At 32.9% G+C, this 25,110-nt stretch overlaps 1 protein-coding gene across 2 annotated transcripts in view; it reads left to right on the top strand.

Annotated features, from left to right (window-relative positions):
• CDH12 (cadherin 12) overlaps window positions 1-25,110 on the top strand; it is a 1,117,721-nt gene that overhangs the window by 1,021,708 nt on the left and 70,903 nt on the right. For both annotated transcript variants that reach the window (XM_058307302.2, XM_058307298.1), the window contains one exon: window positions 14,946-15,133. In XM_058307302.2, coding sequence (XP_058163285.1) covers window positions 14,946-15,133 — 188 coding nt within the window. The remainder of the gene's footprint in view (window positions 1-14,945; window positions 15,134-25,110) is intronic.

Genomic DNA, 25,110 nt, shown 5'->3' with positions numbered 1-25,110 from the left:
GATTCTAAAATAAATGTATTTATGATATATGTGCATAATAGTAATTACTTTTTAAATTTGAAGAATATGCCAGGAGTTAAGAATATATGCTCTGATTGTTCATATCATTATCTGAATTTTCTTAGAAAACTTTAGTTTAGAAAAATTCCCGCAACTTTTATATAGTCATATACAATATGCACTTGTATATACATGTTCTTAAGTCTGGAGAGAGGTAATTGAGTAAGACTTCCTCACTCTTCTCAAATAGCAACAATCTACTCGATAAGTCAAATATTTACATATCTGAATATATAAGAAATATAAATAATTCTACAAAAAAGAATATGATCAAAAAATAGTGTTGCATATAAATAAGAAAGAGAGGTTAGATCCATCGGGGATTGTTAGGAAAAGATTCGAGAAGAAAATAGCATATGAGGAGGAATTTATATAAAAGTACAATAGGAAATTAGCAGATTGAAAAAGAGAGGAGGATATTCCAAGGTGAGGGAAGAGCATTAGCAATGCCTCGGATGCCTGCCAAGCATAACATTTACAGGGGACATCTTCTGAATCCTCTGTATATTGTCCTGTAATTGAACACTAGACTGGGGATATAAATTAGTTACAGAGTGACAGAACTTTGAAAGGTTAAGTGTGTGATTATGTGTGTGTGAACTTAAAGGTACTCATAAGTGTGTACCTTTGAGTAGAGGGGTAGTATAATATATCTATATTTTTGAAAAATAAGATTCCATAATGTGGTAAAGAATGAAGCTGAGAGGTGTTGGGAAGGTAAGTAGAGACAGAATTTAGAGATGTTTCAGTAGCAGATGGAAAGGACTATGTGATCTATTGGACTCAGAGGATATCATGTAAATAAAGATATCATGTAAATGAAGAGATGGTATCAGTAGGTAGATGGATTTTTCACTTAATATGCTGAATTTGTGTGGAGATGAGCAGATGTTTGAAAATATAGGGATTATGAAAAAGCTAGTTTAAGAGGCATTTCTTGTAGAAATCAACAGAAGTGACAAATAAGATCTAAGGCATGGATATTATTTATCAGATTCTAAATTAGACATGCTTTTATTTAAATCAGGGGTATAAGAAGAAAATCTTGGAAGAAGAATGAACAAACACAGGACTAGCAACTTAAATGTAACCACCTAAAAACTTGAATCCATAGATTTTACACTTTATCATAGAAGTGAAAGCATCTTAAATCTATCATTTATTTCATAAAGTTTACATTTCTTTATTTTATGTTCACCCTATTATTGATTCTTGAGTTTCTATAGGCAAAGAAATTGGACTTCTATAATATTTGTTTGTGAAAAGTAATCAGAATATATGCAATGCTAAAAGATATATAAACACAAAATCATTGGTACATAAAAAAATCTATTTTATTAACAAAATATCAGGCATAAGAAAGTATATCATTCAATGAATGATATTTCATTGATTGTAAGTTGTTTTGATGCGTAATTGCAATAAAAACAACATCATTTTTTAACTCCATAAAAGAGATAAAAATTTTTATTTTTCCCTCCTGCAGCTCAGTGTTCTCTGAGGATATTTAATATAATTGACTTTTACACTACTTGGAGTAAAAGCAATGATAAGCCAAAAATGATATTTAAATGGTATAAATATATAAGAAATGCACCTAAATCGTTATATAGCAGATCTGAAAGGATTTTTAAAGAAATAATGTTTAAATTTCCAAGGACTGAAAAAATAGTTAACCAGTTGCCTGAGTTGCATTATTAAATAGACATGCATATATAGTTGAAAAAAATAAAAATGCAAAACAAGAGAAAATACAGGCTGTTCCTGAAAGATTGAGTGACAGAATCTGTCCATACAGTGCTGAGGAGCAAAATTGGCAAGAGTAAGATTTTAGGCATAAGCTACAAAGCAAAGAAAAATATAAGGAATATTGAAATAATGAAACAGGCAATGATGGAAAATGTAAATCAGTGTATACATGCATGGTTCATAAAATGACCATAAATATTCATAAGCCAAATTTGTAGATCAATGGAATGTTAATGAAAATATCAGTGGTGGTAAAAAAAATAGATCCTTACCAAATTCTATCTTTTCCAATGATCCCTTTAATGTTTCAAAAGAAATTCTATGGGAACTCAAATAATTGGAGTCAATAAATATTTCCAACTGAAGTTTCATTTTAAACATTTTTGAAAGCTTAGTTTATAAGCTGTTTATTATATAATTATAAGATGTTTACTTGTAATTTATAGGAAAGCATCTAGTATTACTTGTGACATGGTCTTGTGAAAATATCAATCTGAAATATCAGTCTATCATACTTTGTTAGATGGATGAAAAATTATATGGGCAAAGTCAACTAAAAGAAACTTTTACCAATTTAATGGTGGTTTTAAAAAGAGATACTAAATATACTCCATAAAATAGCTGAAAATGGAGTTATTGATGCACTTGAGGTGTTATGAACTCTTGCCAAGGTCTCCATCATATTTATTACTATGTGATAGGGGTAGTGGTTATATAAATCACATATATTTGAGAATACATATTTTTGATCATCAAAACCACTTTTATCTTGGCAATAATTAAACAAATAGGTTGTGTTTCATAGCTCATTTCTAAATGGTTTTGCTGGGGTTTCCAATACAACAAAAAATAATGTTATAAAGAACAAATTTTTTTCCTAAGGAAATACAAATACATGTTACTGAATCTGGAAATTATTTAAACTATGTTACTAAACATCACAGTTTGTCTTGATAGCTGGAAGTTCTGTAACAAGGAAGGGAGATTTGGAAGAAATGAAATATAAGTAAAAATCTGCCCTCCTCTTTTGGGTGTAAAAGAAGAAGACTTTGAATTTATAGAACCCCCATTTTATATTTAGAACCCCAAATATCATTCAAATTTCTTAAGGCTCTTTGCTCTATTTTTTAATTTACTCTGTTTTCCAAACACTGATGGGAAAGACACTCTGTCTTAACCCACTCAATTCTATTTAATTGAAATTCGTAGTCATCAATGTATTGATATAGAGAAGAAATTTGAATTAATTGCATTTTAAAAAAAGCTTATTTGTTAACCAAATTTCATCACTAACAGGTTGACTTCAAAGCAGTAAAACCAAGTGAAGTGAAATAGTCAGGCCAAATGAATTACCACATTTTAGAGCAGAGATGTCTCATGATTGGTTCATCTCACTACCTATATGGAGATAGTAGTCGGCACATCAATTTCCTTATTTATACACTGGAGGAGTGGTTTGCTGCAATTAGCTCTACTGAATTGTGAGACCCAGTTATGCACACATCTTCCCAACTCTGTGTTCAGTGATGTCACGTTGGTAGCTTGAACTTAGCCAAGGTGGGATTTCTTACAGTAAGAATACCGGTAAATAGCAAAAATCCAGACTTCCACAGGTATTCCTCGCCCCTTTCCCATCTTGTTTTAAACATGTATTAACACATCACTGACTGGGAACTGTAATAATAATATCTACCTCATATTATTTTTTAAAAGTATACTTTTTTATTTTTTAAAGATACTTAGATTACATAAATATCACATAAAAATATAGGGATTCCCATATGTCCTGCTCCCTACCCCTCCCATATTTTCCCACATTAACAACATCCTTCATTAGTGTAGTATATTTGTTACAATTGATGAACACATTTTGGAACATTGCCACTAAGTATGGATTATAGTTTACATTGTAGCTTACACTACCTCCTGTACAATTTTATAAGTTATGACAAGATGTATAATGGTCTCTATCTGTCATTGCAATGCCATTCAGGACACTTCCCAAGGTTCCAAAAATGCCTGCATATTATGCCTGTTTTTCCCTTTCCCTCCTCTCAGAACTTCCAGTGGCCACTGCCTCCACATCAATGATAAAATTTATTCCATCGCTAGAATCACAGTAAGTCTATAGTTGAATAACAGTAAGCCTACTCTAGTCCATCATTCATTCCCCAATCCTGAGGATCCTGGGATTGTGATGCTCACTCCACATCTAATTGAGTTGGGGCTTAGATCCTATGGGGCAGCTAGATGGAACTATTTTGCTTGCAGTTGTAGATGCTCTCTACATTGTTGAGAGCATGGTTGTTGTTCTTGGGATGGTCATTGTCCATCATCATCTCCTTGTTAGTTGTCCTGGGTGAGTCCAATGAACTAAAGAGTAGGTGTTGCAATTGTATTTAGATTCATGATCCAGCTGGCACATGAAGAGCCTGAGATTTAAGTCTCTTGGACATACACCTATCAACTCTAATACTAACTATAGATTTTACTAGAAGGGGCAGAAGAGCCATGTGTAGGGAAACCACAACTGAGTCCAACTCTGTCACGCTGGGGACCACAAGTTCCCAATTGGGGCCCACTGGCAGGGCACCAAACTCCTGTACTTCATAGTCTTAATGTAAGGATAAAATGAGTTAATACTGGGAAAAAATGAGTTAATAAAGAGAAAGTGCTCAGAAAAGAGCCTAGAAAATAGAAAGCACTACAAAAGTTACTTCTATTGTTATTAATATTATTAATTATATTTCTTTTAAAAAGGAAGTAAGAAATCAGCAATATTCAGTCATGCATTTGCTAATGGAGAGAGAGATTTTAGTTTGTGTAACTACAGACCTTGTAATACTACTTGCTGAGATAGTATATATTAAAAGAGTTCTTATTCTGTGGACAGGGTAAGTCTCTGGCCTCAGGTTTGAACATATCATGGCTGAAATGCCTTTTCAAAATCAAGATGAAATTGTGGAATAAGATAATGGTTTGTCAAGTATGAAGTTTAAAATCATTTAAGAATGATAAACTTCAATAAAAAAGTTTAAAAAGTAAAGATATATACTTTAAGTCAGGAAGTGAGAGTAATCCAAATTTGTTCTTCTTTTTAAAGATATATTTGACTATTTGACCTTAATTACCAAATAAATTTAATAATTGACTTTTCCAAATCCTCAAAAGAGCAATTGGAAGTTTTATTGGGATTGTGCTGAACCTGTAGCAATTTGAGTAGAATAGACATCCTAATGATATTTAATCTTCTACTCTTACATAGTTTGTAACAAATGTTTCATGACAATGCAAGGTATTGGTGGTAGGGTGATTTATGGGACCTTTGTATGATATTACGCTTGTTTGTTTTGTAAGTTCATAACTTTTACTATACACCTATTTTATGTGTAAGTTCATGTATGAATGATATACTTCAATAATTTTTTAAATGAAAAATAAAGATATATAGTATGGAGTTGAAATGTGAAGATGGCTCAGCATGAAGACAGTAAATAAAGTCAAGGGTTTGGATGACAATGCATGCGAAAAGTACAGGCTGGGTAAAGAAAAGATGACTTGGAATGATGGCTTTGGCCAGGACAGCAAATCAGAAATTGTGGTAGATTTTTAAAATCCCATTATTCTGATCTAAACTGAGAACAATTAAATCAGAATTTCCCAAGATGGGCCCTGCCCTTCCAATTTTTAAGTTTTTTATACTTTCTACCTTATACCAATATGCAGCAAAGTTTTAGTATCACTTATATAGATCCAGTTTTGGGAACACCAACAAAGTAACCTGAGAAGTAGCAGGATGTAAAGTGGGAGAAAACCGAACCTGTGAAGTATCATAAGCATTTACGGGGGAAATGTGCTTCAGAAAGGATGGAGTGTTGAATGATGTTGAGGAGCTGTCACTGGATTTAGGGACATGGAGGCCACTGACAGTCTCCTACAAAACCACATAGGTAGAGTGGTGGATTCAGAAGCCAGATTAAAGTTGCATGTGTTATTAGGTGGGAAACGGTGATAGTGACTATCCTCAAATAGCTGTGTTGGAATGGAAGAAAAATGTTAAGGAAATTTCTGGATTCATATTTGAGGACAAGGGGATTTTTTTAAGATGATCAACCCATGAAGAGTTTATGTCTTAAAGGGAGTAACTTGACTGAGAAGAAATTATTGTGTGCAGGGAAGACAGACACTTTAATAAATAGGTACAATATATTCAAACAGTTGGAGTTTACAAAGAGCAGACAGGGATAAAGTCATTGAAATTGCCACATCAATTGAAATGAGAGAATCAGGAAAGAATGTCTATAGATATAGTAAAAAATAAATTAGAAGCCTTTATAGGAGCACTAAAATACAATAGATATTTCATAGCAAAGTATGGACCCAGAAAAAAAAATTGAATTTATGGTGGAAATATCCCGAGAGATTTAAGACTCTTGGACTCCTCAGTCAGATCAAGGCTAGAAAAAGAATGTGGAATGGAGGCAAAATATTTTGTGGAGGATTTCTTTGGAGATATTCATGATGAAGCCCTCTTCTCTAATAAATGAAAAGGAAGGGGGGGCCTTCTCCCCATCTCAGCCCCGGTGAGAGTTTTGCCTTCAGAAATGACCAATAATAAATTCCAGAATAATTTTTCCGCAAATGCTGACGACATGGGCTGATGGCTGCCCCATGTTTAAGAAGGTTAAGGGATCCTGGGGAAGAGTAAAAGGAAGGATAACAAGGCTTTGTTTGGAAAAGTAGTTGTATGACTACGAGAGGATGTACAAGAAATGTGTAAGGAGAAAGAAAACCAGACCAGTGTCATTTTGAGTTTTTCTCAAGAGATTTTCTTGGGTGTGGAGTGAATCATTGGAGATCCAGAGCTGAGGAGAATGTTCCATCAAAGGAGAGGCATTGACCATGTCATAGGTTCTGCAGTCATAGAAGCTTCCAAGAAATTTCCAAAAGTTCTTCAGGAGAGAGTCATCCACAGATTAAAAAAGAAAAAAAAGCCATCCATTCAAGTAAGAACAGATGCGAACCCTTAGCTTTGCCGCCTCTTATGAAGCAATGAAAACACCCCTGATAAGGGATGTTAAAGATGATCTGGGAAAGAGGAAAACCATCTTGATCTCAAACCAAGGTGCCACCTGCTACTGTCCTAGTTAGCTTGAAGATGAGGTGCTAGAGAAGGGAAAACTTAATCTTGAATAAAGATTGAATTACTAATTAACATGATATTCTATGATAATGGGATTTTTAATTTCCAAAGAGGTGCTTTGGGAATTAAAGTGGACATAAGACTGTCTGCTATTTAAGGGTCAGCATAAACACTATTGTCTTACCATAATTTTCTTCCCAGAAAAAAACGTTTGTACTCATTTAATAAAACCGAAGGATTAGCAGGATAAAATGAAAAAGATCATATTTTATTATATTTTGTATTATATACTTGCTAAAATTAACAGCCACACTGATTGGGGAATGTTTGAAAGTTTGGGAAGCTGAGCAATCTCCTATATGATACGACGTTGCTATTTTCCCTTGAAATAGGGGAGAAGGTTGAGAAAGAAAATATTAAAGAGAAGCAGGGATTTGAGGCGAATACAGTAGTTTAAACTAGAAGTCATGGGGAATGGAAATAAGTTGACCTTTCCAAATCTGTCTTGTTTCCAGTCAGTGTTTAAGGTAAAAATTGAGATTAGTGATCAAAATTTATAGTGGTATCTACATGCCCCTCTTTGGGTTTCCTCAGTTAACCACGGTTCCCCCTTGAGAGGAGGAAAATTATCAAGGATTGGATTTTTGCCAGATTGTAGCAACAGAGGTATATGAGGAAGATAGACATATGAGCCATAGAGTAATAAAATATTTAAATTAGAAACTGCGTGTTTAAGTTGGGAGAAGAAAGAAGAAAGGACACGGGATGTATTTATGAATGTAGAGTGATATATACACTGGGAGTACTTCTGTTGTTAAAGATGACAGGTCACAGAGGGAGTAATTGAACAACAGCAACAACAACAACAAAAAAAAACTTGGAAAAACAGGATATTACTGTCATGTATGTTTTAACATCGTCCTTCTATTTGGAACCTTCTAGGATTAAAGGCCATAAGGATAGATACTGTATGTTCTTTTTTTCCCCATTGTCATTGCATGGCGAAGGCTATTAAAGCTAGTGAATAAAATATCACTAATTTGAGTTATTGGAAGATATATGAATTAATCTACTACCCAAAGGGAATTTAGAAAGTACAATTTAGTAGCTGGAACTAAATTTTAGTGTTGTGTTTGACTGTTCAGAACTAGAAAGTTTAGAGGAATGAATTTCTCATTGCCCAGAAGAAATATTGCTAGTTTCGTTGAATTTATAAAATTCAATCCATTAATATGTTGGGTGTTGTGTGCATGGCAATTCATATTCATTGATATATTTAATTAATAAATTCTAGACCTGGAAATATAACATTTTAACCGATAAAGTTCTTCATGCCAATTACTTGACATTTGCAAGAAATTTGTTCATTCTAGCCTCACTCTAAGAATTAGAAGGAGTGCCTATCTCTGTCACTACTGAGAGATTTCATTCACTGTATGTTTAGCATGCTTGACTAAAATCCAGCTTAAGTCCAACTTTATTAACAGAATCATTCTTTCTTGTGGACTCTATTTCTGTTACTTTAATTTGGGTTTATTGAAAATACTCATAGCTTCAGGCTTTTTAGGAAATGGCAGATAATGTTCTTTAATCATCAAAATACTTTTACTCCTGAAACTTCCAATTTTCAAGATGTATAAAAATATTTAAAGTGAAATTAAAAATGAGTATTCAGAATTCTTTTCACATCTCCATTTCTTTCATCTGCCCTCCTCTTTAGCAGTTTCCTATTGCCAATGCCAATCCTATGGGAAACTATTATAATATATATGAGATTAGATTCTGTAAAATATTCTTTGTAAATAGTAATGATATATAATACTAAGTGACATGCACCATTCTATAAGTTACTCTTCAAAAACATAAATGGAAGGTAATTATTATTCTTACAAAATTACAGATCAGGAAAAGAAAGTTTAAAGACTATTTCCAAGGTCAAAAATCTAGTAAGTGGCTATAATAGGTACACAACTTACATAGTAGGTACACAACTTTTACTCATGCAGATATATTGTTTGCTTTTGTTTTCTTTTTTTTTAATTTATAGAAAGTGAGAAAAATTTTGTATGCTATTATATTTGCTTAAGAAATTTTAAAAAATATTATTTTCCTAGAAGAGCATTATATTTCCATGAAAACAAAAACATAGAAAACACAAGTAACACACAAAAACATACAGAATCACTATTTGAATAATTTAATTTCTGAATTAATAGTTTGGTGAAATATATATATAGAGAGGGTTTTTTTTTCAATTTTAAATGTAAATGTCATTCCTTAATTAATAGTCTACTTAGGCTGTGGCAAAGAGTTTTTTTTTAATTAGTAAAAATGCTTAGCATTTATATCAATTTAAAATTATTTCTACCTCACCTTCAAATATATCTGGTATTCCATTTTTTAAATTCTAATTACTTACTAATAATTACTTGTGGTATAGAGATAAATTTTATGTAAGCATGGACATTTAATCCTCATATTGTTTTTAAATAATTTCAGACTAGTTATTACAATAAACGAAATGAACTGTATTTCTAAAGTTTGTAAAGAATATTTTATCTTGTTTTTACTAATCGTTCATGTTTCTCAATGATTATGTGTTGTAGCTTGTATAATGAATTAATTCCTATAAAATATTTATTTAGGCCTCATAATCTTTATCGATGTGTAAATTTTAACATATTAATTTAGATTTTGTTGAGGGATGTATCTGCTTTGATGTTTTACTTGATACTTAGAAATTTCTTCAAAGAAAGAAAGGAAAATATACATACTTTTTCACTAGTCACCAAAGAAAGCTAAAGTATAATGGTAAGATTTTTCAAATTGTATAGTTACTGACAGAATGCCCAAATAGTCAATATTTGAGTAACAGAATGTACTTTTGCCTCTACACATAGAAGATTATCTGTAAGAAATTATATAATTTGATCAAGAAAATTTCACCTCCAAGTTGAGTTCAATGCACAATATTTTCTGCTGTTCAATGGGAAAATGGTGTAAGCATAGTGTGTGCATTTGATGAATATGTCAGTATATATTCTCATTGACTACACAATTTCCTGTCAACTGTTTTATTTCTTAATCTGTGTTGTGCAGGTAGTGCCATTAAGATATTTCATATGTGTGAACTCAAGGATGCCTATAAGAGGATGACAGAGTAATTACATAGTACATCACAAGCGATTCGAGTTTGGCACAGCTGAAGATTACTTTAGAGTTTTGAATGAATCTGAATGACCCTAGCTTTAATGTAGAGTTTTTAGAAATGATAAAATTTCAAGTCATTGGAAATAAACTGATGAAACCTAAACAATCTGACGTGACTAATGCATTCTTTCTCTGACTTGTTCCATAATCTGTACATTTTACTACCAAATACAATATTTTATTTAGAAATATTTATCTTAATGAATGTATCTTCCACTTTTGAAAAATATACATCTATTTTGAAATGAACAGAAAATTCAGTCCTATCCATATTTGGTTTTCATATACACTAAAACCTCAGTACATAAAAATATGTAAAAAGAACAAAAACAAAAACAGATGAATCACTGTTTTAACTCTATCATATCTTAATATTGCGGAGAGCACATTAGCGAGATGCTATCAACTCCATTTATTTTGAACAGCATCACTATCTCAATTTGTCACTTTTTCCTGTGCCATTAAGTCATATTGAAATTTGTGGGCATATTTTATGTGGAAAACTCTCTTAAAAAGTGACTATTTAGCACACATTGGTACAGTAGTATAAAGAATTGCTAGCTTCACATTTATTGGTGTTGTCATCATAAAAATTCTTTTATGAAACATAAAACTATTATCTCAGGATATTGTTTTGAAAAAGGAGACACTTTCATCTATAGTCTGCCTTCGCTGGTGCCCTTCAGATTTCTTTTCAGGGTTTAAAAACCCTTCTCATACTAGAGGTTCTCAATTCTGGCTAAACCTTTTACCCTCACTAACTGGAATCCCTTAGAGATGATCCCAGATTATAGCCAACGATTTTTAAAATGTTTATTTTTTTATTATTTATTTATTTTTAAAGAAGCTTTAGGTTATATAAATGTTACATAAAAATATAGGGAATTCCCATATACCTCACCCCTTCCCCCTCCCACACTTTCCCCCATTAACAACATACTTTATTAGTGTGTTAACATTTGTTGAAATTGATAAACACATACTGAAGCATTTGATGCTAACCATGGACTATAGTTTGCATTATAATTTACAATTTGCCCCGCACAATTTTATAGGTTTTGACAAAATGTGTAACGGCCTGTACCCTTCACTGCAATGTCATGCAGGACAATTCCAGTGTCCTGAAAATGCCCCCACATTATACTTAATCTTCCTTCTCCTTCCCCTCAGAACCACTGGTGGCCACTGCCTTTATATCAGTGACAAAAGTTCTTCCATTGCTAGAATAATAGGTCTACTATAGTCCATTGTTGTATCTGTGCATTCCTCAAACTTGAGGATTTCGGGATGGTGATGCCACCTCCATTTCTGATTGAGAGGGGGCTTAATGTTCAAGTGAACAGCTAACTTAGAAACCTAATACGTAACCTGAGGCTACTCCCATAGACCACATTGAGGAGAAGCAGCAAAGGTATCCCAAGCCCTTTATGTCAGGTTCTCATGTTTGTCTAGAGATCCCATCCTTCATACACCCTTCCCCAGTCCACCCCCCACCCCATGCACACTTCTGGCGATGTTTGAAATTTACTACACTTGTAAATTTACTAAGCCTTTCCTCCACTCCCCACTTTCCACCCCTACCTTAAATCTCGGATTGCCTGCAAACTCCTTGTGAGTTTCCTAAGAGAGAGGAGATTTTTTAGTACAGCATGGACTTCCTTTTCTCTGTTTCATCAAGAAAAATTCAAGACTTTCCCTAACACTGATTGACCGGCCATGAGATTGGACCACCACCTATCTTAGTATTTAATGCTTTTATCTGAAGGTTCTTTATCACAGTCACCAATAGGAAGGCAAAGAATGTAGGCATGGTGTCTCAGAAATAATATATATCTAGTAGACATTAAAAAAGGGGGGAAAAGTAAGCAACAAGTACTTTGCCTTGTCCTTTTTCTTTGGAACTTGTAACTGAGAAGTTTAGTACAAAGTTACATATGTGTCTCAACATTAAGCAGGAATTCAGGCAACCTCATATTTGCTAATATCCCAGGAATACCCTCAATAAGCTGGAAGTATCTTTGTCACAATAGTTGATTATTAGGAACAAATATCTGAATGTATATATTCAGAAGATATAAGTATATACACATATACATATGTATATTCAGATTACACATACCACATATAAAGCAGAAACAAAAATTGCAATTTTTATAGTAAGTTATTAATATTTAATAGCTAGTATATTTGATAAATGTACATTTCATTTGTTTTTTTTAAAAAAAGATTTATTTATTTATTTATTTCTCTCCCCTTCCCACCCCACCCCGGTTGTCTGTTCTCTGTGTCTATTTGCTGCATTTTCCTTGTCTGCTTCTGTTGTTGTCAGCAGCACGGGAATCTGTGTGTCTTTTTGTTGTGTCATCTTGTTGTGTCAGCTCTCTGTGTGTGTGATGCCATTCCTGTGCAGGCTGCACTTTCTTTTGTGCTCTCCTTATGGGGCGCACTCCTTGCACATGGGGCTCCCCTATGCGGGGGACACCCCTGCATGGCACTGCACTCCTTCTGCGCATCTGCGCTGCACATGGGCCAGCTGCACACGTGTCAAGGAGGCCCGGGGTTTGACCCGCGGACCTCCCATGTGGTAGATGGACGCCCTAACCACTGGGCCAAGTCCACCGCCTTCATTTGGTTTTGATCTACCTATTGTGAAATACTTATATTTGAAAGAAATTAGGCTGTAAAGCAAACATTGTGGTTCTGCTAATGTATCAAAGGCTATTTTCAATCAGACAGATTCCCTTTGAACATCTGCCTTTATCTTTCTTACAGACATTGGGAATACAATGTAATTTATTATTTTATTTTATTTTATTTTTTGCTTTGCTCTGGTGTCCACACGTGCAGACCCTACTTTATGTCCTGCAAACACTGAATATTTCCATATATCAGTCACTGTGCTTAGGGGATAAAATCTTAGAAAATATGATCCTATCCCAAGAGAAGTTGTAGGTTTGATCAATTAATAGGACTTTCTTAAGCAAATTCTTTCATAATATGTATATAATAGTTTATCTTTGCCATTTAGCATTTTTTGTTATGTAGTTTTATTTATTTGTTTAATCTTTTAAGTGTGTTCTTATAGAAAAACCTCATACCCTACTTGAAGGCAGGTTAATTATTAATTAACTAAATTGACTAATTATAAATATAATTATTTTAGACCACTCTAAAATGTACCATCTGTCATGTACATGGAACCAGACAATATTTAGACAAATATTTAGCTCTCTTGAGACAAAATACAGGCTCATTTGAGGTGATGTTCATTGGATATGAGTAAGTCTATTTTTAATATCATTTACAGAAGTAAATGGTGGCTTCCTTTTTCAAGGGCAGGGGAAAGATTTCAAACTTTAATTGTCACTAGGAATAATGAAATTACCAAATTTTAGTATAGAGTGTGAAAGAAGTACAAGACCTGTAAAAATAATAGGCAATGAAAAGAAAGAATCTAGCAGAATTTTTACAATTTGCAATTAATTATTTCTCATTTCTTGTTAAAGCAAAAAAAACAATATTGTGATGTGATTTGTTGAATAGACTTCACCACATAACTAGACTTTCTAATATATTTTCATAAATATAACTGAGATTTCCAAAAAAAAACCCATGGGGAAATGTAATTCACATTCTGTCAATAGCAATTGCAACTGGAAATTTAATACCAAAATTAAAACTTTGCTTTACTACATTTGATACATTTTTTAAATTTTTATTTCCTACTTTGTCTTTTCTTCATTTATATTTGAGGAGACCATTGTTTAACCAGTTAACATTTTACTTTGGTGAGTTATCAGTAAAACAGCATATTTAATCTAATTTTCTTTATGCTATACTTTAAAAAAAATTTTAATAACTCTAAAACTATGACTGTGTTTTCATTTTAGTGGGGTAATTTTCTAGTATGTTTTATATGTCCTAGTTTTTAATCTATTTAGTATCAAGTTTATAGTAATGTACGATCTCCATCTTGTGGTAGCAATAAGCAATTACTTCTCTCTTTTTAAGTGCTAATAGTTGAGGGAAAGAAATTTATATCTGATTTTAAATATATACGAATGTATCTAGCACGGTGCCCAGTAAAATTTTACTAGATTTACACTGAATCTTAGTATATAATGTAAAGCTCTTAAAAACACCATGTTTTCAAATTTTGGTTAACAAAACAGATCATTATTTTACGAAGTTATTTTTAGTTGAATGATTTATACTTATTGAAGTAAACAGTTTTAGGAAACAACTTTAACTTCCTATAAATATCTCTCTCTCTCACTGTCTCTATTATAGTCTATCATTTTTCTATATTAATCTACTGTTCCATTTGCGTCTCACATACTGGATTCTGTTCAATTTAATAACAGTTAATTTCAAGGGCATTCCCCCTGCTCACTTTTTTTTTTGTCTTTATTTTTTTAATGTTACTTTAACAAAATAGGAGGTTCCCATATACCCTCCACCCCCTCACCCCTCTGCTCACTTTTGATATCCTAGACACTTAGATTTAGCCAGTAGTTAAAATATTTGCTCACAGTAATTTTAATTTAATACACTTAACTCTCTATATAAAGTTTATTTAAAGTTCTACAGTAGGACATATTGAAGTGAAATTAAAGTTATTACTCCACATCATAATTCTTAACTTGACTGCAAATTGCCTTTCCCTTTTGCACTATTATGTTCTAACTTTGATTTACTTTCTAGAGACTTGTTTTTCAAGCCTGATAATCTTCCTGTATGTTACTAATTCCACTGTCACCATGAATTACATATTTCTTATCAGGCATCTTCCACCTGAAAGTTCCTGAGTCTTCTCCTGTTGGCTCAGCTATTGGAAGAATAAGAGCTGTGGACCCTGATTTTGGAAAAAATGCAGAAATTGAATACAATATTGTGCCAGGAGATGGGGGAAATTTGTTTGACATCATCACAGATGAGGACACACAAGAAGGAGTCATCAAATTGAAAAAGGTACACAAGACAAATTTTTGGCTAGTTGACTATAATTGAAGAGCAGAAATAAAAATAAAAAATGACAAGGAATGTTAATTTTCCTTCTATTGGAAATATTTTAAGTTAAAATAGGAAAACCAAATGAGTATGAACTATTCACTTCCACAGGCACTTTAACTCTGTGATATAGTTTATGTTGTAAGGATCATGCCTATTAATTTGATTAAAATATTTTTAAAATTCTTCCCAGAGTTTATTAATAATTTAAATTTTTATTGTTATAAATGTAGACAAAATATTAATTTAAAAACAATAATCAGAGGTAAACTTTAACTCCATCAGGCTTGGTCTTGTTCCTTTAATAATTTTTCTGAGAATATGAATCTCAAATTCACACATTGTTAGAGACAGGTGAATTACAGTGGAGGAATCCGATGTGAATAAGTTCTAATACCTAAAAGTCTGGAAGAAATAAGAAAGAAAATAATGATTTTGAGGGGTTTATATGGAGGAAAGTAAAGAGAAGAACTAGCAGAAGAAAAAGAAAATGAATGTGAAGGGAGGCCATATTAAATGAACACATATAGACCAGGGTTGCGTAAGAGGAGGGCAAAGTTAGCTGAAATTTAAAGTGCACATGTTTCATACTTGATTGGGTGGTGGTTATGAAGAAGGAGTATGTAAATATGCTAAAGGGCAGAATCATGTTATATTTGAGGTGGGTAGATTATTTCCAACACAAAGAGGATTTTCAAATTATTGAATTAAGGGAAAAAGTGAAAGTCATTTAATTTAGTATTTTTCCTGCCTTTCAAAAAATGTATTATGCATATGCAAAACTATATTATGTCTTACCAATTTTTTTAACCTGTAAGAAATATATTTTCACATTCAGTCCCATTAATAATATTTAGGTGTCTGGTGTTTCCCCATATTTGCTCAGAAACTCTGAATTTTGACAAAGAAACACTATGCATAGTAATAAAAATAATCTTAGAAAGAAACAGACATTTAAAGTAGATTATTTGTCATATATTTTATTCCCACTATTGAACATATATTTTGCTTAGTTTATAATTTGATTTAACCATATAATCCCATTCAAAAAATTATGCATTTATGCTCAGTTTTCAAAGTACACTTAAAAATAAAATTTGTCAAATTCTTAACGCCTTCATTTTTATTTATTATTTTGCTCATTTTCTATTTTCTCTTGTATAGCAAGTCAATGAAAATACTTATCACGTAATTTTTCTGTAAAAATGTTTCCAAACAAATGAACAAATATAAATGGTTTATAGACATAAATTCAAAAGGAGCAATTATTAAAATATGCATTTCTGTGAATGTGAGAAATAATAGAAAAATATATTATTTTTGGTGATAAAGTTGAAGTATGAAATTAAAAATAAACACAATACAGGAGATGCAGAACAGTCAGTACTATTTACATGCCTTATACTAATATTTATATTTTTATTATATATATTGATTATAATTATATATGATTATATATTTATATTTACGGATGTATTTGAGTATATTTCTATACACATTTGGTTTCTATACCAATAAATGACTGGTGTCAAGATGTCAATCTGGAAAATTGCATGACACTCTAATTTTTTTTTAAAGCATATTTCTTATAAATATCTTATCACAAAGCAGTTACAAGAATGTCAGTTATGGTGATGTATACAGTCTAAACATGACAGGCAGATTAAGGATTTATACAATGTGCTAAAACATGCATATTCAAAGTTAGCAATGTGGACTGATACATGCAACAGGAGGAATGGGTACCACCATGCAGAAGCTTTTTTTCTGCTGTTTTATTTTCACATTAGCATTTCTTAAATTTGCTTATATTATTTTTTAAAAGATGCTTAGATTACATAAATATAACAAAAAATATAGCGGATTCCCATATGCCCTGCTCCTTCCCCCTTTCCTCACTTTCCCACATTCACAGCATCCTTCATTAGTGTGGTACATTTGTTACAATTGATGAACACATTTTGGAGCACTGCCACTAAGCATGGATTGTAGTTTACAATGTAATTTACACTCTCTTAAAATTTTGTAAGTTACGGCAAGATATATAATGGTCTCTATCTGTCACTGCAGTGTCATTCAGGACAATAGCCAAGTCCTGAAAATGTCCCCATATTGCACCTATTTTTCTTTCTCCCCTCGGAACCTCCAGTGGCCATGCCTTCACAACAGTGATAAAAATTCTTCCATTGCTAGAATCACAAAAAGTCTATGGTAAAATACCAGTAAGTCTACTTTAGTCCATTGTTCATTCCCCAATCCTGAGGATACTGGGATGGTGTTGCTCACTCTGCCTCTACTTGAGAGGGGATTTAGATCTCTTGGGGCAGATGGATGGGACTATCTTGCTTGCTCTTGTAGACTCTCTGTTCCTTGGGATGGATGTTGTCCATCATCATCTCCCCCAGGGTGAAAGAGTTGGACTCAGTTGTGTTTTCCCTACACATGTTTCTCCTGCCCCTTATATCTGAACCTATAGTTAATAGTAGGGTTGATAGGTATATGCTCACAAACTTAAATATTTGGGCTGCTGAGGTGCCAGCTGAGCCCTGAATATCGGTAGAGTTATACCATCTACTCTCCAGTTCATCTGACTCACCCAGGACAACTAGGAGAGAGATGATGGATGGCGACCATCTAATTTCTTTTTAATGTAACTATTAATGTGATGGAGTGTTAGTCCTTTATCTTATTTCCAAATGTACTAAGCTTTGAATGCTAATGATTCTGTTATTTTAATTCCACTTTTGATAAATATTTACTCATTGTGCTTCATCACTAAATCAATTAGAAGGCTTTTTTCCTTGTAGCTTATGAAGAGTCATAAATAGGGAAAGATTTGTGTCATTTTTTGTTGAGTAAATTTCGGTAAATTTTTAAGTAATTTTCTCATATTTCCAAACTATAATAAAATTGAGATTTATAAAATTAGGAAAAAATTTTATTAAAATTGATTTAGATAAGTTAGATAATATATCTGGAAATAATATTTCCAAATAAAGTTACTGTAGAGTTTCCTCCTGAGATGAATCAATCCTAATAGTTCATTTTGCTGGCATAAAACTCACCGGCTTAAGCCAATTTCCTTACCTAGCATTCACACCTACGTTCAATGGATATTTTTAGGAGCATCTTGCTCCGGGTCCTAGATTTAAAACAGTCAGCAAAACAGACACATTCCCTGTACTTGAGCAGCTTCCAAACAATTGGAAAAGTTAAATAATAAACAAATGAAACAATAATCATTGTGAGCTAAGTTCCCACATGAAACACAGAAAGTAAGGTAAAGAGGATATAGTTAATATGGGGCAAGTGAGGGGGTGCCAGTAGTCTTATAGTGAAGTGGTCAGAAAAGTCTTCTCTGTTATGTGAAAATTGAGCAGAGATCTAAGGGCAAGCCATGTAGAGTGTGGGAAATGTATGCAATTGGGCAGTAATTGCAAAAGCTCTGAGGTGTGAGTATAATAGGCAAAGGGGGCAGTGGGCCTGGAAAGCAGGGAATGAAAGGAAGCCTGGCCAGAGAGGAGGTTAAAGGGAGGAAAAGAGGGGATGCCCATTGTGAAGGACCTTGTAGTTCTTGCCAAGGTCTTTGGATTGGACCATGACATGGGAGAGCAATGGTGTGTTTGGATCTAAATTTCCTTTTCAAGGGTGTACTCTGGCTTCTCTGAGGAGAATAATAACTAGGAAGTAAGGGTAGAAATGAAGCCATTAAATGACTATAGAATTAACCCAAGAAAGAAATGATGGAGACAGAGAATATGATGATGACTGCAATAGAGATAGTGAGAAATGCTGAGCTTCTGGGTAAGTTTTAAAGAAACAACCAACACTGATTTTTTAAAAATAAATGTTCTGGTCACGTAGTAAATTAGACCAAGCATTTGAATACTTTGAGCACATAATAGAATACATGGATTTAACTTTCAGTGCTATAATCTGTTTTAATCCCTCAAAAAGAACCCATCAGGGCAACACTACCTAGTATAACCTATTATTCTATTGGAAAACAAACTGCAACCTGCAACCTCATTCCAAAAGCTTTCAAAAGATAACTGAAGAGGATGTGTTTAATATTATGCACACTAAGTTTCTGGTGAGCCTCTTACAGACTAGTCTCCAAATGTATTTCTAGGTGATAATAATGCTTTGATGAGTACACACACACTCTCTCTCTCTCTAATCTACCTACTGACCTATGTTTTTATCTGATGTCTTTACTGTATTACATTGTATGTGTGCTTGTGTGTGCACATACACATGCATCTTTATGTCTGATTTGGTTAAACATATAGTATGCTTTCATGCAAAAAAAAACAAACAAAAACAAATGAGAAAATATTCAGTTGAATAAAACTCATGAAATTTTTAAAATTAATTTTCACAGTTGTAGTTCTATAAACTAACCTTGTTTTGGGGTTAAGACTGTAATACAGGAATATTTTTTCAGAAAACTAACTTGCACTTAGGAATCCTAAAATAATTAGATGTATGATAATAAATGTATGTATAATCTTCGAGAGTAGTCATTCCATTGCATAATGGTCTTACAAATACTTTTTAATTTTTCCCTTCATTCCTTTCATTATCTCAGCATAGAATTACAAATGCGAGAGTTTTGATGAAAAACTGAATTCATATAGAAATTTTAAAAAATATACTGAATACATTCAGAAAGTCCTAAAATATATATTCTACATTTGAGTGTGTATCTATTTTTAAACATATATTGACTAACAGAGTTTGAGCTTCAGTGGAGAAATGAAGCATGAACTTTATCTTCAGGGAGTTTTTATCTATCTCACTTTAAAAAATACATAAAATTGCTTAAGGTTCTCCAAAGCACATTTTCCCCTTATTTTGTAACTTTAAAATCTTTTACTTGCTACCCTTTTATAATTTCTGTCTCTTTCTTCTTCTTCTATGGAGGTGGAGGGTCTAAGTGGATAAAAATGATGGTCAAGTTTATATGAGCTGAAAAGGATGAAGAAAGACATTTTTATTTTTTTAACTTCAATTCTTGATTCATTTTATGAGCACTGTGACAGAATGGTATTTCACTGTGTCACTTTGAATTCAGAATAACATTATGCAACTTTATAAATCTATCCAAGGCATAAGATATCGGCTAAAAAACGCTACACTTAGTCTTTCCTTATATCATATTACACTGCACAAAGCAGAAAATAAATTTCCTATAGGTTTTTAAATAGATAAAGCAATAAAAACACTAAATAATCAGGATAATAAAACTTCTTAAAATTTATACCCCATCTGAAATGTAGATGGTGGACTGAAATTAGAATGAGAGTTATGTGTTTTGTATTAAACAATTTCATTCATAAGTGAAGAGCTAGATGAAATATGATTTTAAGCAGCAGGTTTTAAAATTTTTTCTACTGTATAAATGAGAATAAAACATCTTTACCAATTTCTATGGGTAAAAATAGCAACAGAAATTCATGCTCAAAGATGGTAAATAGAAATATCCTTTTAGAATCACTGTGATATTTTCCTGTTGCTGAATAAGAAATCTAGGTAATTAAAACAATGGTGTGAATACTTCAGTAATCCAAAAAGCTAATTTTAATATCCTGCAAATTTCTCAAATAGTTATTATATATTCTTTCTACAAAAATGTCTATTAAGAATCAATAACAAGTAATGAGGACATCTGTTTAAAATGAAGAATGGTGAAGGGATTTTATTTTTCCTTTCTCTTTTTTGTATGTAAAACTTTTTTGGAATTAAATAATTTAACTTACTAATTACTTTATATGTTGATTTTCCTTGGGAATACAATTTCTTTTCCAAATAATGCAACTGGGATTGCCTTGAATCCAAAGCTGATTTTTTTTTTTCTCTTCAAACCATGAGAAATAAAAAGACTTTACTCTTTTCAGTTTCCCTTTAATGTATTGGTTAAGCTTTCAGATGGTACCTTTAGATATTTATATTTTACTCATTCCCAGTTAGCCAGGAAAAAGCATTTCTTTCTGCACTTTTAACAATTGTCACAGAAATAAGTTCACATTAAATGATTTGGTGGTATAGCACCATCATGTGGTAAATTCTTGAATAACTCTAAGGGACAAAATGAAAACAAAATTTGGATAACTTATTTCATATAGCCAAACATGCAATTTAATTTATCAAATTTAAAATAACCCTATTTTATCCACTCTGACATTTGTAATTTCAAAGAAAATTAAAATTTTTAAAAAATATATTGCTGAGGTTTTTTCTTTAATTTTATTGTTTACCTTCTTTTACAAACCCTGCTTTCCCCTAGTCTCATCAAATATTTGCCCCAAATAAACATTACTAATGCACATTGTTCTATTGCCTCATAGTCATTTTTACCCTTGTATTCCACAGTCTCTCTAAACTCAAAATATCTAAAACAGAATTCCCTCTCTTCTCTCAACAAGTATGCCTGCTTCATATTTTCTTCTTTCTGGATAAGACCATCTCATATCCAGTTCCTTAAATCAGAAATCTAGGATTTTTCTTTTTCTTCTTCTTTACCCATTGCCCCCTCTCCTGACATTGTGAAAGTGAGGACTGACTATTGAGTTCACCTAAACAAGGGTTAAAGTTTCAGCCTTCCTCCTCCTCATGGGTTGAGTTCCAATCCTAGTCATTATTACTTCCTATCACTGTGCTAGCTACCCCTCCAGTCTCATACCTTATCTCCCTCCACTCATGGTTGAAAGGCTAAATCTCTTTGTTTTACTCTCACACTTAAACTCCTTTCTAGTTTTCCACTGAACATAAGATAAAGAGCAAAAAGGATATTTTCCATTACCACGCACTCTATGTGAACAAGTCACTTTCCAAACACATCACATTCCTTGCAATTCCCACCAAAGCTGCCGTGCTACTCTCCTTCAGCATTGAAGTCTGTGTCCTGTGTGGGTTTCTTACTGGATTCTTTCTTGTTATTTGCTATTTGTGTCCCTTGCTTCTCACCAAAGGTTTCCTTGAGTCCCTCAGGCCGTTGATCAATCCTTACTTTGTTCCCAAATTGTCATCATATCCAGCAAAGCATCTGTGATACTGATCGAATTCATCTTTTAAACACATCTGATACTTCCTAATATAGTTTAAGCCCCAAGAATCTCTTATCAGATGGGTATTTGTCTCCCCATAACAAAGGAAAGTTCTGGAACATATAACATAGTATGTTTAAAATTTTTGACGAATAAACAAACAAAAATCTTAGGTTGGTTAGTGTTTTCATTTATGACGCATTATTCCTTGTAGTCTTCACATACTATTTAAAGTTCAATACATTATATAAATTACTTAGAAAATGGTGTTTTGCTGATTCCATGAATGAGAAATATGAGTCTCAGAAATGAAAAGTACTTTTTCAAAAATCACAAGGCTTGCCCTAATTTATAGCATAAGTTTGAAAAGCATACACTTTCAACTATAGTGAAGACCAAAGTGTGTCAGAAGTAAAATATGAAAGTAAGCACACAAGGAAATTTTTAAAAATTGGCCTTCCAAACGGTAATAGTTTACATTGCATGTGTACATGATACATATTTTAGTTTATTATTTATACTAGTTAATGAAACCTACTCTCATTACAAGGAATAAACAGACAAGCAAAATACCCCCAAATATTGAGAACCCTAAACTAGAAGCACTGGAGTTCTTATAAGTCTGTTTATTTCACTTTTTTGTTGTAGTTACTGAATTTATTCCAAAAATTATCACTAATATGTGGGCCTAATAAAAAATGCCTATAATATTTAAGATAATTCATTAAAACTGTCAACAATTTGGCAATGTTGTAAAAAAAAAACCCGCCTGAGTACATTAATTATCTTCTCACAGAAAAATTAAGTACATTTTTAATATAAAATTCTGCTGTGATTTTTTTAGAGATAAATTATATGAAATATGTTTCCTCATTTAACTTTTTAAAATAAAATACTTCTTTTATAATTTCATTTTCTTTTAAGTTTTTTTTTTCAGACTGTTGAAGTTTTGTCAAAGTTAAAATACAGGTTTTAAAAATGGCCACATTTCATCTTTTAGCCTTTTGATATAGGAACATTTATGCTGGATCTAGTGACAACTTTTATTCATCAAATGATTATGTGTTGGTCTGTTATTTCATGGTAAAATTTTAGCTTGGATCTTTCCTACAATGTTGATGAGATATTAACAATATTAAATACTGTTTAATATTTAAGAAAGATTTCTTTTTCATGAACTAGAAATTTTATGATATAAGATGCCTGCAGTGGCCTAATTGAAAGACAGCATTCTTCCAAGAATGAGGGAAGGCATTTTAGCACAGGGAGTAGAATACACAACAACCCAGAGCTAGGGATAGCACCTGCACCAGAGGAGCCACTGCCCTTCAGTGTCTGGAGTGAGACCAGAGTCCCTGGAGGTGGCCGTGGCCAGACTGGGAAATGCAATAGGATACAATGAGCCTCGGAAGCCATTTTAACTTTTGTTTTCTTACTTTGAATTTTACTGGATTAGCCAGACTTTGCAGCTAGAAGAGCTGGAGCTCTCTGATTCAAATTTATGGTTGTGGCCAAGGAATGACAATGTATGTTGGGGGGAAAAAGATGATTCTAACCCCCCTAACCCATGGCCCATTGTTTGGAAACCACTGCACAAGGTGATAGAAAAGTCTTAATGGGTTTAAGGAGGAGAGTAATATGATAAGGTTTTTTTATTTTAAAAGAATTGGTTCCATGGATGCATATAAGATAATTTGAGAGGGTAAATAATGACAATGTACTATAATTAGGATGTTATATAAACAGTTCATGCTAGAAGAGATTAATTTCAACCTTCTCCCCATCCACCCAGTCCCCAATATACAGTCATATGTACTCTCCCTAGTGTGCTCTCTCTTTCACACGCATACACACTATCATCCCTCATGTCCCATACCACATACTCAACCACATTCTCTCCCGTCGATCCTGACACATATTTTAGGCACTCCCAACCCCTCTTCCAAACTTTATATTTTTCTTTGACACATGTTACCAGAAAAGCCACACATTTTGCTTACTCATCTTATTATTGTCCACCCGAATCCAGAAGACAGCAGGCTCCACACAGGGAGTGATTTTGTCTGCTTTGTACAATTCTCGCATTTATAATGATGTTTGGCACAGAATCACACAACAGGATGCACAAGAAATATTTGCTGGAAGAAAGAAGAAAGTGCCTCAGGGATTTTTCCCCTGCTGCACCTTCTGTTAGACTCACTTGTCTCTGATTCTCCCATGCCTGGGCCTTCTCATGTCAGTTCAGTGATCTCATCAGACGTGGGCTGCCGTCCACTCTGTAATGTTCCTTCCATCCAGGAACCTTTCTGCCCCATTACTCTGCTTTCTTCAGAAAACTTACCACTATTTAAAGTATTGGTTTACTAGTTTTGATGTGCTTCAACCTTTCTCCAAGATTTTAATTTAATCATTATATCCCCTACTCCTAAAATCAAGACATGAAAATCGAATCAGATATTTGATTCAAACTATGACAATTTAAATTTATTTGGAAAAATCAATTAAAGAGTTATAGATGTTACCTGTATATGTTTTAATATATGACTTAAGTAATGGTAGAAGTTTAGAATAATTTCTTATGGGACCAGGAAACTGCTGACTAGCAACAACAAAAAAATCAACTGACTGTTATATTGAGTATAAAGCCAAGTTTTGGGATACTTCATTTTCCTTGAAAATGATGCTTGTTCTGAAAGTCTTATCTCTATAGTTCAGCATAGAATAATAAACCTACTTTACAATGGCTCCTTCCTAGGGTCTTTTCATCCTGGGTTCAGCCTGGTTTGAGTCTGTTTCTAACTGCTGATCTTGAGAAAGATCTAATCCGGTTTATACAGTTCAGTGGCCTTTGATCATCTGGGTTCATTGACAGCTTTTCTTTTCTTTGCC

This window comes from Dasypus novemcinctus, chromosome 2 (assembly GCF_030445035.2).
Source record: "Dasypus novemcinctus isolate mDasNov1 chromosome 2, mDasNov1.1.hap2, whole genome shotgun sequence".
NCBI lineage: Eukaryota > Metazoa > Chordata > Mammalia > Cingulata > Dasypodidae > Dasypus > Dasypus novemcinctus.
The sequence above is the reverse complement of the archived record's forward strand: the minus strand, read 5'-3'. Positions and strand labels throughout refer to the sequence as shown.